Raw genomic sequence first — 16,595 nt, 5'->3', positions numbered from 1 at the left:
GTGTAATGGCAGAGATCCCACCCATTAACTCCCCAAGGCTTTGCAGCTTGGAATTGTCAGGAATGACCATTCATTAGCTATAGGGGTTCCTAACGATCTCCATGACAACCAGCCAAACATGGAAACTGGGAATGAGGTCTATTCCTGTTACGCTTCCTCTTCTGAGCACCTCTTGGGCCTGTGCTGGCTGCAGGATTGGGTAGGTAAGACTCAGTGTAGCCCCAACCTGATCTGCAAAAGTCCCTAGTCCAGGCTACGTGGTGCTTCAAAGCCATAGTGCCTCGGTGGGGTGGGGGTGGCGAGGGTTTGAAAACAAAGATCATAGCAAGGAGTCAGATTTCTTGTGGTTAATGCAAACACATTGACGCTTCAACTCTGATTCCAAGGTGCCTTTTGCAATTTGAGCGCTCTCCCTCCTTGCTGGCTGCTCAAGACAAGTAGGCATGAATAGTAACCTAATTGAACTCGACGGTGATAAGAAATCCACAGACTGAATGTGCTGAGCATGGTCTACTTTAGAATTAATAGGGCAAGAAAGTTAAATGAGATCAGTGCATGGATGAGGCTGATGATAGATGCTGGGAGAGAAGCTGATGTCAGTCCTATGCTGTGTGTTTACTGTTTGCAAAACTGGATTTGGAGAGGTAAAGTCAGGCAGTGAGCTGGCACATTGAGTTTTGCAGCTACACGTGATTGGTAAAGGCCCAGGTATGCATGGCCCTGCTGTGTTAGAAGTCTCTTCTGTAGAGGTGAAGAGATTCTGACTGATTCCCAAAATAAACCCTGATCCAGTATTTCTTGCAGTCTCTTTAATGAGAACTTTACCTGCAGATGGCAGGGTGGAACTCATCCATATCCTACCACTGGGCGCTGTTATTGTAAGGCTGAGTGAGCTTGAAAGAGGGAACAGGAAGATATCTCTGCTTTCAGTGAGGAAGGCACCTCATCTCTGTTTTTCTAAGAAACATTCCAGTAAAGACCAAACTTCTGAAGGACAACTACCTGCGACAGGGTTCCTGGAAGATGGGATCTGTAAAAGGGCTTTAGACATCTCCTAAGCATGCATATTTCCTTAATAAAATTTGATTGGTGCCTCATTAAAAATTTAATAATCTGACCATTAAAATTAGCAACAGATGGGAGCTGGAATGCAGCCAGCCTTTCTGGACTCCAGACTGAAATTTCCTTGGCTTCATTCCCTCCAAAGAAGTAATCTACATATGAAAATCTCTTTTTGTCAATTATTTGTTTAAAAGGGGGTGTTCTCCTTACAATCACGCTTTCATTATCAGTCTCAAGGAATCCTTGCTGCAGTGCATCCAGCCATGCCTCAGCGAGATGACGTGGGAGGTGCAAGTTTACCTCTTTCCTCTCCATACAGCGTCAATTTTGGGTTATACATTTATGTGATCTAACTTTCTAAGTCAGGGCCCTTTGTAGGTACCCACCACAATGATATCAGCCACACGTTCTTCTCCATGCTCCTTTTGACTAGGAAAGGGGGAAAGCAAGCCATCTTTACCAGGTGTTTTAGCATCGTCCTAGCATTAACAAGGCTTCAGAATAGCTCCTAAAATATCTGATACTTCACTGTGAGCCCATAGGCACTGCCACATTCAGAACTGCAGCCCACCTGTCTGCAGTTATCTAACAGAGGCTCCACCTGCACTGATGCTGCAGCACAATGCTGAGCCAAAACCAACTCTAAAAATGTAACTGCCCAGATGGCTTACATGGTATGAGAGGGGATTGAGGGTTCTCAGCTGAAACGAGTTTGTGCCTTAAAGCTCTGGCAGTGTGCATAAGCTAATGTCTGGGGAACAGCAGAGGAACAGAGCAACCCTACATGATCCTCCTCTGTAAGACACTCCTGGGCTCTAGTACACCTGTAGCTCACAATTGTTGACAATTTACAACATCCTGTATTAGAAGAATTCCCCTTAACTTATATATTGCCTGAAGAACCACTTTCCTCAATTTATCTTGAGCCAGACTCCCTTCTTATCTTTCTATGATACCTCCTGATTCTGGCTCTACAAGCCTATTCCTCCTTAGGCCACTCATGACTTTATACCCTACTATCAGTTCTTCCTCCAGGTGTTTCTTTTTCAGACTGAGGACTGCTAACCAGTGCAGCTGTGCCTCATACATAAGCCCTTCCACACTTTTGCTTAGTCTTGTTGCTCTTTTCTGATTCTTCCCCAATTCTGCTAGCTGGGGGCTGGAACCTCAAGCATCCCTCAGGATGGAAGCAAACTGTGAGTTTAGCGATGATGCTCTCTTTTGTTCTTTGGTTCTCTCCTAATACTTTAATACAGTCTGTTAGCCTTTTTGTCTGTTACTGAGCTGATTTCTCCAGTGAAATAGGATCACAAAGCAACTCCTTTCATAGTTCTTTGGGTATGATCATTGAGAAGATTTAAGTTGTTCCCTGGTGTGGTTATAAAGAGCTCTCCTTGGTCTTTCCCTCAAGGTTGAAAACTTGAGCAAGAGCCTCTCAGTTAAAAAAAAAAAAAAAAAAGACAACGGTGAGAAAACAACTTGAATTTTGTTGATTACTTTTCTAGGAATAAACTAGAACAAACTGAAGCATTGAACTTGGCATGGCAGGAGTCAGTCATGAGGACCATGTGATTTGGTGTCTTGTTAAAATTTGGGTCAAAAATGAAAAGATGATTATTTGGTAGCTCACCATTGCAAACATAGTGTGTATTTCTGTTCTGATTTCCAAACAAAGGCATTTTTATGAGGTCATGTCACCTTTATGCCAACATAGTTCCAAAATCATTACATTTTTTTTCTTTTTCCCTCAAATCCCTCTTGCTGTTTACTTCCCAGTGACATCCATGGACCAAGCTTCTTTTGACACTTTCACTTTTCAAGTATGACTGTACTCCCAGCTGCTCAAGAATTACAAATCAGAGGGAGCAATAAGCTGGAAATAAACAATTATTGTGCTAATTGATTCTTTCCCAGAGATATAGGAGGACTTTTTGTGTGGTTTCCATGTAGCTGATATTTAACCTGATGCCAGGTGGGATAATTATAACACAGATGAACCTCTCACAGTTTTTACTCAGCACAAGCCACAGGGGTGAGGAAAGCACATCAGTGCAGGCACTGATCAGTGCAGGTTTAGAGCCTGCAGTAATTACCAGCATTTCCGGATGATCTTTTACAGCCCAGGATAAAGGCACTTTGTCATGGTTTCATGCAATTGTAGGTTCTGCCAGTGTGGCTGTCATGCAAACATACCCTATGGGAGAAAGCTTTCTGTCTCAAATGATTTTTTTCTTGGTTTTTATTCTTTGCACATGTGTGTCAGGATTTAAAAAGAAGGGAGCTGATTGCAAAGATCATGTGTGGAAAGACTTGTATCTGAGAACTTGCAGGCCAAGAAATGGAGTATGGACAATGAGCTTTGCTTTGAGTGTCTATGTTATCCTAAGACATTTCTGGAAGCAGAACTAGTAGTCTTTAGATGTGGCTGCCAGCACTGCCCGTGGCTCGTGATTTAGGTATAACCACTTTCCAGACAAGTTTTTTGTTGTTTCACATGTCAAATCCAAATGTTTCACTGCAAAGACAGCTGTGGGCTAATCGGGGTATGGATGCAGGGACTTGAATTCACAGTCAATTACTAATTACTGGGCACTCCAATGTCAGAATTCCATGAGCAACTTGGCAAATCTCAGCCAGGCTATCTGAAATAATGGCTATTTGACCAACACCTAACTTCCTGGACAGTTAATGTGGAATTTTCTGGTCTGACAATAACATGGTTAAAGATCAAACACTTGCATGCAATCATCTATTCCCAGTAGCAGGAAAAAAAACCCTCTTGTTTAAGAATTTTGTTTCCTGATGAATGCCTGCTGTGCTAATATCCCTAATCAAGGGTCATGAGAGCTCAGACAGTAGTAAAACCATGTTCCTTAGTGCAAACAAGCCCTTCCAAATCTTTTTGGTTTTAAGGGATAGGAGGATCCTTGTTGGGAATGAGCAACAACCTGGTTGTTTCTGCAGCATCTGGGTTTTAAAGATTTAGTTAAAATTGCCAGGGGACATTTAGGAGTTAAGCGGAAGAAATTAATCACAATAACGTGTATTACTGCTGGAGGTTGCCTTTACAGAGAGTGTAGAAATCCCTTTGTGGGATTTACAGTAGACATCACAAGGAAAGGTTTGGAAATCCTCTCCCAGAACGCTTTGTGGGTGAGATCTAGGACTCCTCTGCAAGCCAAGCAGAAGTGATCTGGCAGGAAGATAACTCTGTCATACTATGTTTATGTTACGTGGACTCTCAGGCCCTAAGGTTGTCCATGAGATGCTTCTACCACGTCATCTCCATATGCACCTTTGCCCCTAACTAAAATGAAGTTTGATTGCTCTGCTGATGCCAGCAGTTCCACAGAACAGGTGAACATGCAGCCCTGAAATTGCCTCTTTGTCTGACTTCGTATTTTGAGTTTGTTCTAGGGCCAGTACTTAAAGGGAGTGACTCAAGGCATATAGAGTAAACATAATTCATGGGATGAGCCTGAGGGAGACCAGAAAGAGCTGGCTTAGAGGAATTCTAGATGATCATGTGAAACATGCAGCAGAAAGAGGGTCACCACGTCCAGTACTGGTCTCCAGCTTGGCCTTAAATTTTTGTTCTTTTCATGACTGCAGATTTTTTTTTCTAGAACTTGTTGACTTTGCACCTGAGTGGCTGTGTTGGTAGGAAGGGGAAGAGACACTCTGTGTGTTAGATAACCTTGTGTTGGTGTCTTGATCCAACCTGTGGATGTTCTTGTTCTCCCTCAGACTATCGAACTGGTCCCTGCTTTAGCCAAGTAAATAACCAGATGTGCCAGGGCCAACTCAGCGGGATTGTCTGCACCAAGACCATGTGTTGTGCCACCATTGGACGGGCCTGGGGTCACCCATGTGAGATGTGCCCTGCCCAACCTCACCCGTGCCGCCGAGGTTTCATTCCCAACATCCGTACTGGAGCCTGCCAAGGTAAATGCCATGAATAACTAAAGGATGTTCCCTTATCCATTCTGATGTGAACTGAAAGGATGAGTGATGAATGATCGCCAGGAGCCTGATACAGAGAACAGGTCTCTCTGTAAACTTTGCTAAATTGTATGTCCCAGAGCATCGCCATGGACCTTGGGTCTTTCATGGGATCACCTAAGGTCATCTGAGCTCACTTAAAGATTCTGGCCACACTCTGGTTCTCGGGTGATGTTCCTCCATCCCACGAGATGTAGTGAATCAGGCTAGTGTTTCTCCAGGTTTAAAACTAAGTTACAGCCTTCCATATACCCTCACTCTGCAGTGCTGCTATTGTTGGAGCTTCTGCCCCAGCACTGGAACATGATCAGCACTTGTATCACGTGACTAGTGCCCTGTAAATGGTATTATTGGTTCAAAACAGAAGCCATAACTCCTTTGAGATCACATGAGGAATTAAAATGTACATAAATCACATGCTTAGAGGTTGCATTCAATGTCTAGGATGTCCAGGCAAAAATAGCAGAATGGTCCACTGAGTTCCCATCAGCAGATCCTGTTGGCAGCCTCTCTGGGGCTGCTGTTGCTTCTCCCCACTGATGGCTTGCAGGGGTCTCAACATAGAGTTGCCTGAATTCTTTTACGTATCTGCAACTAATTTCAGCCTTTACCTACCACAATCAAAAGCCAAAATTACAGTCCAAATCCCTCATTAGCCAGTGTCTGTAGGATAAAATTGGGAAGCCTGAAGAGGAAAAGTCTCTTGCTGTCTACTGTAATCTGCATTTTATGGCCTCTCTCTCTTCAGGGGAGCTTGGCCTATTTAATGGATTTGTCACGAACTTTTACCACAAGCAGAACAGGAGCATAAATAATATCTGCAGCATATGAGCATGCTGGTTTTAACAGCAAGTACTGAGGCCTTCCTGAGGTGCTTTGGAAAGCACAACGTCCCCTCAGATGAAGAGACCATGGCTCCAGGATGAGTCTTCCTGGGTCGGGGCTGAGGAGCAAAAGCTTACAGTCCGTAGGTTCCCCTCTCTGCCTTGCAGCAGATGTCCCTCTCTGAAGGCTGCAGGAGGGGCTACCCACCAAACCAACTCTCATCCTCAACTCAGCTACCCACCTGGAATGGACCAGGAGGGGGTAGACACATTGATGTTTGCTTTGGAAAACATTACTCTACTTTTGTCTCCCTCTAGATTGTATAGATAAGCCAGCAACATCTTTATGTCTATTTTCTGTCCTTCACCTCATCTCTAATGTAATTTGACAGGTATTTGCATTAGGAAGTGTAAATCCACCTACTTGGAGCAAAGCTGATGCTTTCTCATAGTACTCCCACCATGCTGGGATAGAACATTTGTCTGTAGCAATGGTTGGACTTTCTAACATCTTTGTCCTTATTCCTGTAGATGTGGATGAATGTCAAGCCATTCCTGGCCTCTGTCAAGGTGGTAACTGCATCAACACAGTGGGTTCTTATGAGTGCAAATGCCCTGTGGGACACAGGCAAAGTGAGACCAGCCACAGATGTGAAGGTAAGATTGCAGGGCTTCACCAGACTGCTCAGCACTGGGTTCCCAGATACACTCTGAGGGCATTTAAAAAACTTGAGAATCTCTCTGCTCATAAGGCATTTCCAGGGCTGGCAAAGCCGAGATGTGAAAGAGCTCCTATGCCAGCCTTGATCCTAGCTTCCAGGTAGGAGGGAGCACTGCAAGCATTGAGGCATGTTAGAAAATGTACTGCAACATTAATTTCTGATCTGTTTATCTGTTTCCCACAGTAAAAGACAAGGAAATAAGGAATAGAGCTTGTCTGATCTTCTCTTAAACTAGGAAAAAGTTTTTTTTATTTCATGCAGGCTTTTTCTGAAAGATATTTTAATGGCAGCACAGACTCATTGAACAGCTTAGTAAGGGCTGGCTTCAAAGCTAGATCAGGTTGCTTCTGTTGCTCAGTTTGATCGAGTTTTGAAAACTCAAAGCCTTTTCTTTTGGGGCTGTTGTCCCAGGGTTGCACCACTGTCATGGTGAGGAATATGTTCCTTACAACCACTTGGTATTTATCTTTTTGCAACTTGTTGCCTCTAGTTCAGCAGAGTAACTGGAAGGAAGGCAAAGAAGGTAGAGTCTGATTAGCTGGGATGGTGATGGAATAGGACAACCAGAAATAATATCATGGCTCTCAGTGATCAGAAGACCTGATTCCATGAGATGAAGGTACGGAGCAAGTAAATGCAGTGTTACTTCACTGTCTTGATTCTATTATTCCACACTGACTTGTTGGCCAGAGCCTGAACTTTGTCCTTGAGTACAAAGCAGGCACAAATGAAAATTTGGTATTAGAGATGAGAAATGCCAGTCAGCATCGCGCTCAAAGGAGCTGTGTTCCCAGGCCAGTGGCCTGATACTGTCGCAGCCCCACAGGGGAAGCATACCTCCCTGCCAACCCAGGGCTGTCTGCAGGCAGGCTGCCTGCTGTGCCTGGTTTTCCTGTCTTTCTGGTTACTTTGTGGGATGCACCTTGCTCATCTTCATTTGAGTTGTAAATGGGAGCGACCTTTTCAGCCTCAGTATCTCTCTTGCAAATGCTACAGTGCTTCAGAGGCATGGTTTGTGCTTACAGTTAGGGATGCTCTACAGCATTACAGAGCTGCTGTAGCTTGAAGCCAAGCAGTGGGGAATGCAGTCTGCCTCTTCTCAGCATCAGCTTTAGCCTGGTGCTGTGGGAAGCCTGGGGGAGTACAGCCAACTTTCAAACTCTCTGGAGAAGTTCCTGACCTGATGGAAGGGAACTTTGCAGAAACTTCTCTTTGCTTCTTCTTCAGCACAGAAGTTGGAGGAGCTTAAGTATTAATTACCTTCTAAAAACACTTCAGTGGAGGACCCAGATGCTTTGCCCAGATGTGTATGTGCAAATCTGCTCTGAACATGTGGACAAGCTGATCTGCAGCATTGGCAGTCAGATCTCCATGTCTGGAGGTCAGGCTGTGGGAAACAGAAAGGACCAGTCTCAACAGCTCAGCAGGGTTTGGTAAGATGGTGCAGAGAACTCTACCATTTTCAAGGGAAATACCTTCCAGGCAGTTAGTGGAGTTGCTTAGAAATGGCCAAATACCTGATCCTCAGACCAGAGGACTAATTTAATTTGGGGTGTGAACATTTAACAATGTTAAGATCAGTTGTGGTAGTTAAGGCAGAACTCTGCCTGGTTCTAGAAGCCCCTGGCACTGCTCTTTTCTCTTGGACTTGGGATAAGTTAGTCCACTGTATTCCTTAGTTAAATTCAGGTCTCACCTAGGCAGTGAGAGGCAATGTCTTGGTCCCTGCCGTAAGGCATGTACTTCTGTAGTAAAGTGTGGAGCACAGGCAAGGATTAGGCGCGATCAGTATATTAATGTTCACAGTGCCACCAATATGAGCCTGGCTCAGGAGCTCCTCTGTCACTGCTCGGCGTGTCTCTGAGAGGCGTGCAGACCTCTATAGGGAGAATACGCTTTCCCCAAGCATCTTGCAGCAGTTCTCGTGGGCCAGACGCATACCTTGCCAGGCAAGCTGCACCTCAGAAGTAGGGAAAGAAATATTTGTATTTGCCAAACATCTGGCAAACGAAAACAGCATTAAACTTTTCCTGCCTTGGTTGTTAAAGCTCTTTCCCACATACCCTAATGAAACCCTGCTGGCCTGTGTTTGCTATTTTAGGGATGAAATGTGTTGGTTGTGCTGGTGTGACTGCATCTTACCTAGCTGGGCTTCAGGAACTCTACCTCCCTTTCATTCCTCTCCAAGGCTCTGTTGTAACCAAGACAAGGGATGATGAATTCACCAGAGTCCAGACATTTAACCTGGATTTTGTTTCCAGGTGGCAAAGTTATTTACAGTGACAGAACCATAGGCAGCTAACTATTACACAGGGAGAGCACTTAAAGCAGCCACTGTACAAGCATGGTAACTTAAGCAGTCACCATATAAGCATTAAAGCACCTCCATGGCACTGTGGGTTTGACAGCATATGTTGTCCCATGGGGTTTCTCCCAACAGTCAGCTCTCGGGGAAAAGAGCATTGCTGCTTCCAGGTGACTCTTCCCATACCCCCGCCCTCCTGCAATCCAGACAGTTTCCATGCAGTATAACTCTAGTAGTCTCTGTGTCAGTGCATGCAGTGTGACCTGGGTTCAGCCCTTCTGAAAAACTTTTCTGAAGTGAGACACCAGCTACAGAGGTTAATCCTTTGGTGGGGGTTGGATGTTCTTTTATGTTGAGAAGACATCTGTGTCTGTGGATCTTCCTTGGCAGGATGCCATGAGGCTTTCTAAACTTTTAACAGCAGGGTTTCTTGCAGTGCTCTGGCATCCAGGGACTTGGAACCGGTAGAATCCAAAACAGCCCTTTTATGTGCATCTCAGGTGGAGAACCAGTTCCCCAAATCCAGTGATGTCCCATGCAGTTTGGCTGGCCTATGGGTGAAGGTTGAACTGGACTAGAACCATGGGCCCAACCTTGGGACACACAAAAAATTTTTCTTGCCTCGGTCTGCCTCACCTGTGCTGGCTGGGGACCAGGCAAAGCACATATGAAATCAGTTTAGCTGGAATCTCCTATATACCAAGATTAAAAACAATCCATTGTCTGAATCTGTCATCCAGATGCGAGGGGCCTCTGCGTGGGTCCCCACTTCCCATAACGCCTGCAAAAGCAGCATGATGTGGTCATAAACAGCTTCCTTTCACTCTCCTTCCTGGATGGCCGTAAAAAGAGACATCTCCAGCATCTACAGAGTCTGTTCCATCACTTATCTTACCTCAATTGCTAAGGAGACCACCAAAAGAGGATGCTTTCCTTTGGTATGATTTACTGACCTAGGAGGAGTTCTGTGAGAATGACATAAACATGAGGGATGCTCTAAATGGACAGGGTTGAGATTGTTTTTGAGGGTTTGTTTCCCAGCCATGAGTCACCAGTGTGTCCCTGCCAGGCAGTCAGAAGGTGAAGAGGATACCTTTGTTTGGGTTATCACTGCTCCCATCTAGGACATGTACCCTATATGAGTTACTAAAACTATGTGAACAGGGGAGTAGAGAGCCAGCATCTTGTAAGGGGTTCATCTGATGCTAGCACTTTAAATATAGAAAGACCTGGGCCCTGTCTCAGAGCTTGCTGCATGCTTTGATACGTCAGGAGTGAACAGTTAGTTACAGCTGATAGAGCACCTAATTCCTGATTTGCTGAAATGTCTGTACTGCCAAAGTAGTTGTGTCAGTCCAAGCAACCTGCACACCGGGCCAAGTGTTTTAATCAAAATAATGACCACAACCATAAGTGGATATTTGCTTTATCCAGGTGTGCTCCAAGCCTAAAATCTCAAAGCTGCAGGAGCTCACTTGCTGAGTCTGTTTGCAGTTACTTTAGATGGTGAAAGGAGTGATTTCTCAGCTTGCACTGAGACCATCTTGCTTTAGGAAGAGGAGATTAGTTTCCTCTTGTTTTCAGATTCCTTATCCAAGCCTAGCATCCAGGAAATATTAAAACTAGATTAAAAGTCTATGTTAAATTCTTCCCTAGTTCCCAGGAGCTTGTATTTTCTGCTTAGAAGATTCCTCCTGGGGAGTGAAGTCAGCAGATGGGATTGTGTTTGAGCCAAAGGTCAGAGCCTGTGTCACTGTGCCTGCTGATTAATGTCTCCCTCATTAACGCAGCAGCATGTACCAATAATCATCTTTGGGCTGTTTATTGGTGGGAATAGGCAGGAGTAGAGATGATGTTGTTAGTTTCCCATGGTGATACTTATCTCTTAACACAAATGGCACCTGGAATCTAGGATCCATTTTCAGTCCCTGAATCCCTGAAGAATAAAGATGCTTTTCTTATGCAAGATCTTCAATGCTGATAACAGAGGCCAACTTGGGCCCTGATCTCCCAAGCATGCAGCTGGATACACTGGATGAATTTTGGTCAACCTCTGAAAGAAAATGATGTCCTTTTTCAATCTGCAAAACGTGAGAATGTGCATACAACATCAAGTTTGGATTTGAACTGAAATATCCTCCAAGTTCAGGGTTGCTCAGCTCCAGAGTTATTTCTGCAGCTCATATCTAATGAATGTGACACTTTCAAATAGTGGCTTATTTTATGCCTTTGTTCATTGTATTCTGAGGGAGCTCAAGGGATCAAGAGTTCCTGAGCTTGGGGCTATGCAATGTATAATGAGAAATTTCTGGCAGAGGGAGTTGCCTGCTCACTTTCTGAAAGATAGAAGCAGTCTATGAAACACAGCAGTGGAGGGGGAGTGGACCGAGGGTGGGGAAGGGGAAGGCTGCTCTTTAACCAACACTGGGGACAAGGCCAGCTTTGCAAGTGCCAAATGATTGCATTTATATTTTTATTTGTATGAAAAGATGAGCAAGGAGGGCAGATTTAGCTTGTGGCTAAATTGACAGATACTATGCTTACCTTATGGGGAAGCTGGGGAAAAAAGCAGGATCTGTTGAGGTTTGCAAGGGGAACGAGAAGTGTGAGCGCTGAGAGAATGGCATGCTTGTATCCAGCTGAATTCTTAACCCTGCTGGAAGAAAAGAATTGTTGAGGAGGACACAACAAAGTACTCCTGGCAGTAATGGTGCAAAATGAAGAAAGGAAACATCAAAGCTTGAAACCAGACACATCTTCCTGCTACAAAGACCTTTATCAATAAATCGTAGGGAAGTAGGGGGTTGTTACGCAGAGTGACATTTTTAAATTATCCTGGAAGCAGCCATAAAAGTTACACTTAAGGGAATAATTCCATGGCGTGTTCTTATGGGTGACTGAATAATTTTTAGTGGTTTTCTGCCAATAATTTAACTTCTTTTCTTAACAGCCCTTTATCTACTGCATAACAAAATGCTAAGCCAGCTCCATTTTCAGTGAAGTATGCAATGCCGGTACCTCACCCAGGACGCTTTCCAATGCCCCAAAAGAAATGTGTGTCTCTCATGCAAAATTGTTCCAGAATGATAGCGTACAAGATACAAGAAAGTACATAGAGTAACAGCAGGCAAGGGAGTGAAAGGCACTGTGTGCTTTGTGCAACAAGCTCTGTTCGAATCTGTCCAGGGTAGGTCATTCTTGACTGTCTTCAGCATCTCCAGGAAACAGATTCTGCCAAGAGAGAACAAATCCTTTAATTACAAATCTCACCTCTCTTTACTCACTCCTTTCTGTTTAGCATTTGTAGGGTGACATGTTAGATGCTACTTATGTCCCTATGGGCTAGTCTTTTGTCACCACCATGCAACATTCCAACATTCCAAATTTTTCTAAAGAAGACAAGGCTCTCTTCTTTACCCAGTTGAATCTCATTCATGTTTCTGAATTGGAGGGAGCTTTCCTGCATTTTCCATGAGCAGAGCGGGTAGGCTGGCCCATTTTCCTCACGAATGGAACACGATAGCCATTTTATTAGAGTGTTTTCAATTTTCTTACAAAATGTCTATAGGAGAGCTCATTGTTTGGATCCATTAAAAGCTAATTTCCATGGATTTGGTGTGGTTTTGAGGGTTCCATTACTCCTCTCTGTGGTTTCTTTGTGCTTTCTGGAAGGGAAGGTCTAAGAGTTCTATGCGCTGCATGAGAGACAGAGCTGATGAGGCATGACCTCTGCTATGTGACACAGATGTTTTCTTCATCAAGTCCTGTTTTTTTTTAGCAGGTGGAAAGGTTGGCATTTCAACATGTCTGTGGGCACCTGTGCTGGATGGGCTTTGCAGACTGCAACTCTCTTTCTGATGTTCTGTAGCCTTTGGCTTCTAGCATTTTCAGCCTTAATGATCAGATCAACTCCAACCCAGTGAGTTGGAGACCAGAACCAAAATCAACGTCCACATTGAATTCTGCCATTGTCTGAAGAGCAGAGCACACAGAATATTGCTTTAATTTTTAACAGAGAGTTGGAAAAGTCATGAAGTATCCAGGTTGGATTTGGAAGAACTCCCTACCCAGAGCTGGCAGCTGGGTGTTAATGAGAGGTGTACATATCCGTCCCACTGTGTCAAGCTCTCCATGGACTTTCAGCTCTGAGTGAATCAAAACTATGAGACACTTTACAAAGAGAAAATAAAGAAGGCAAATGTGGTGGGGAAGAACTGAAACAACAACAAAAAACAGAGCTCAGTTTCTCAAAGTACAGGATGTGCAAGTAGGCTTGAGGCTCCGGCTTTTTTTCTGCTTCTTGGGTTGCTAACGCTGCTCTCATCTGAGCTATGATTTTCAAGGGGAAAAAAAATGTTGCAGTTTGATCTAACCTTTTAATTTACCTCTGTTTTTCCTTAAGAATGGAATGCAGTTGCTGCCCCACAAACATATATACTTTTTCTTGGATGACTGACACTATGTCATAAGTATTGAGCTAATAAGATGCTTGCCTGTCAGCTGGCCTCCAGACCTCTGATACAGCAAACTTCAGGAGAGATATGCAGGAGTTTTAAGCAGTTATTTCTAATAGTACAACCAGCTTTTGCTTCATAAAGCTCTTTCCCTTCCAGCGTTCTGCAAATTGTAACCAAACACAGGCCTGTAATTAAATGACAGGGCAGGCTGTAGTGATAAAATCTCTTTCGCTGCAGAGGCCCAGGTGGGGGAAGTGTTTTCTGTCGATTTGCATTGCTGCCTTCGAGGTTTCAAGTCATGTCTCTTGAAGGGGCTCTGAGCATCAAAGAGCTAAAGGAGTACTGCAAGGACAGAGACGATATCTCTGCTGCTTGCAAAAGGTGGCTGAAATATTTGGCTAGCTGAAAGCATAATTATAGGGTTCCTAAGAAGCCAAACAGGAATGCACCTTCACCTCTTGGTGTATGGATGTATAACCTGCTCTGTGCGCTTGGGCTTAATTTTGTGCATGTTGAAATCAAGGTTTCACTTGATTCCTCAGGACTCACAGTTGCAGCCAAAGTAAAACAGGAGCTAATTGTGTTCGTAACAGGTTGTGTGAGCAAGGAGCAGAAATTGAAGATTATTTCTTTGACCACATGAAGCATCCATGGGGGGTCTCTCTCCATACCATATGCCTCACTTCAAAAGGCAGCTTGGGTCATCTTAAACACATATGTTGCCAGTGCCTGTCACGGAGCCGAGTGGGATGAATTTTCACTATGTCTCACTTTGCAGGGAAAAATCATTGCTGTTAGGGCACAGCTCTTCTGCTCTGTTTAGACATTTCCATTCAGATATGATGAATTACTGCCTGGATGAGATTCTCTCTTTCTGCTGAGTGTAAATGGCATCTAGAAAAATCTCTGATGGAGGTGCCTGCTCTGTAACCATCTGACACATCTGACCACAACTCCATGTGCACCTCTGTCGAGACCATTTCTGCAGCCTTTCCCTCTAGAGGTCTAACAGTGTAGACCCTCTTATACGTCTTTTCCCTCGGAGAAAAGTGGGGGCTTTGTGGTGATGCAAATTAACTGTCAACATCAGATGCCCATGGCTGTCCCACCCTGCAGCCAGAGGCTGGTGTAGTGGGGTCAGTGCCTGGGATGCAGTGGCAGAAGGTTCCTGGAAGCCTCTCTAATTTTAGAGAGAAGGATGAAGTTTGAGAATGTTTCTGGAGGACTGACAACACTTAGTCCTTGAGAGTCACCTCTGTGCAGCCAGCTTTCATGCCCCCTTGCCCTCCCTTGGATTTGTGCCTTTGCTAGGGAATCCTAGGGAGTACAGGTATTGTAAGGTGAGTTGAATCCATCATGAGCCTTGGAGAACTAGCCCTTTCCCTGGGTACGTAGGCCAAAGATTATTTACCATTGGTGTAAATCTGTCTGCTTCATTCCAGTGTGAATTTATGTCTTGGCTTCAGTTTTCATCTTCTCTTCTTGAGGCTGCAGAGCACTGTGCTCTCGTCATCTTTGTGTGTCTCTTCTGTGATCCCATGACATCCTCACAGTTTCTTTGACAAATGTAATTGAGTCCTGCTAGTCCCTTACTGTCAGGCAGGTTTTTCCAGACCTTGAGTCATCCCCCTAGACTCTGAACCCCTCTGTTTTGTTAGCACTCTCTTGTTAGAGCTGGGACCACGCAGAGCTGTGGTGTCCAGGAATGATCCTGGTTAAGAAGTAACATCGCTTACCTGCTTCTGCTCAGTGTTTCTCCCATACATCTCCAGGGCTGCACTAGCATCGCTAGCCACTGCATGGCACTGTGAGATTGCAGTCAGATGTTTCCTTCCTATCTCACATTTTCCTCAGTTCCACACCAGACAGGACACAGCTCACCACCCCTCTGGGTAGCCCACACCCATTTCTTACAGAAATGTCTTGCCCATTTCTCAGATTTCTCACTATGGCTCATGTCCATCATCACAGCCAGGTCTTCTGGCTCCCAGCACAGATTTCTTCTGGTCCCTCCCTTGCCCTGATGGGGTGGGTTCAGGTAACTCTTTCCCACGTGTGTATGCTGCCTTCATCACTGAAGTCTGCTAGATGAGCTCTTCCAAAGACATCTTCCATCCCCACTCCCAGATGAGAGGTCTCTGCTGTTCTCCCTTCTTCTTTGCAGATTAGTCTTTGCCCTGCAGCAGCTCTAACCTCCACACATGCTAATGCCATCAGGCTGTTCACATCAGAAAAAATCCCCTCGAAGGAGCAGACTTTGACAAGTTCCTTTTCATTACTTTCCTGCCAGCCCCAGGCAACATCTGAATTGCATATAAAAATCCCCTTATCCATTCACAACAGTATGATAGATTTAAAACACAATAAATAAAATTGCTTAGCAGAAAAAATTTATTTTGCCTATTGCTAAGACACATTATTTTTGCCATTGTAAAAACTATTGGGCAAATATTTTCTCTGTCTTTTACCACCACCTGGACCATGACCACCAACCACCTCCTTTGGGTGGATTAATTAGAGGTTGGATCTAATCCCATCTCAGCTTCTGAAACAGATTTCAGTTGGCAACAGAAAAAAAATCTACAACCCTGCTCCCAGACAAGTCCTTAGAGTCAAGTGCCCCGCAAGCTTGGCTGGGCCCTGTACATTTAATTATATTGACATTTTGGTCAAATTTGTTGAAAACAGATTGCACTTTTTAAAATAGCTGATTTGCTGCTCTGTTCCCTGTGATTTTCCAAGTTTCAGGTCCCAAGTGGTTGCCACACACAGAAGTTATAGGCTGTCTTTCTCTGTATCATCTGTATAAGTCCTGTTGAATTTTCTGCTCTGTCCTCACCCTTTTCTGCTGCAGTTTGACTTCTGTTAAGCTGCAGCTTTCAAGCTTTCTGTGTGGTTTCCCATCTGTTGTTAACTAAAACTTTCACAAGGAAATGAAGTTCTTCAAATACTCAGCATAAAAAGAGCCAAAGAAATAATTAACTCCAGAGTTTTTTCAAGGTTGTAATATAAATGTCCTGGAAAGTTTGGAGAACTCTACAGTTCTCAAGCAAACCCTACAGTGTCTCATCTTTCCAGCTCAGTTCTTCCAGTGTGGATTAAAATCTAATTCTGAGCAAGACTTCAAATAGAGATGCTCTGTTTCAAGATCCAGACCCAGGCATCCAGGACCTTGGCAACTAGTCTCCACGTTCAGCCTGTGGTGAGGGTCTGCCATATCTCC

The 16,595-nt window shown here is 44.3% G+C and overlaps 1 protein-coding gene across 2 annotated transcripts in view; it reads left to right on the top strand.

Annotated features, from left to right (window-relative positions):
• Positions 1-16,595, top strand: part of FBN3 (fibrillin 3) — a 124,099-nt gene that overhangs the window by 49,867 nt on the left and 57,637 nt on the right. For both annotated transcript variants that reach the window (XM_064469811.1, XM_064469812.1), the window contains exons 7-8: positions 4,810-5,007; positions 6,420-6,545. In XM_064469811.1, the coding sequence (XP_064325881.1) occupies positions 4,810-5,007; positions 6,420-6,545 (324 nt within the window). The remainder of the gene's footprint in view (positions 1-4,809; positions 5,008-6,419; positions 6,546-16,595) is intronic.

The sequence above is a fragment of the Phalacrocorax carbo genome, chromosome 19 (assembly GCF_963921805.1).
Source record: "Phalacrocorax carbo chromosome 19, bPhaCar2.1, whole genome shotgun sequence".
Taxonomy (NCBI): domain Eukaryota; kingdom Metazoa; phylum Chordata; class Aves; order Suliformes; family Phalacrocoracidae; genus Phalacrocorax; species Phalacrocorax carbo.
This window is presented reverse-complemented; position numbering and strand designations above follow the sequence as displayed.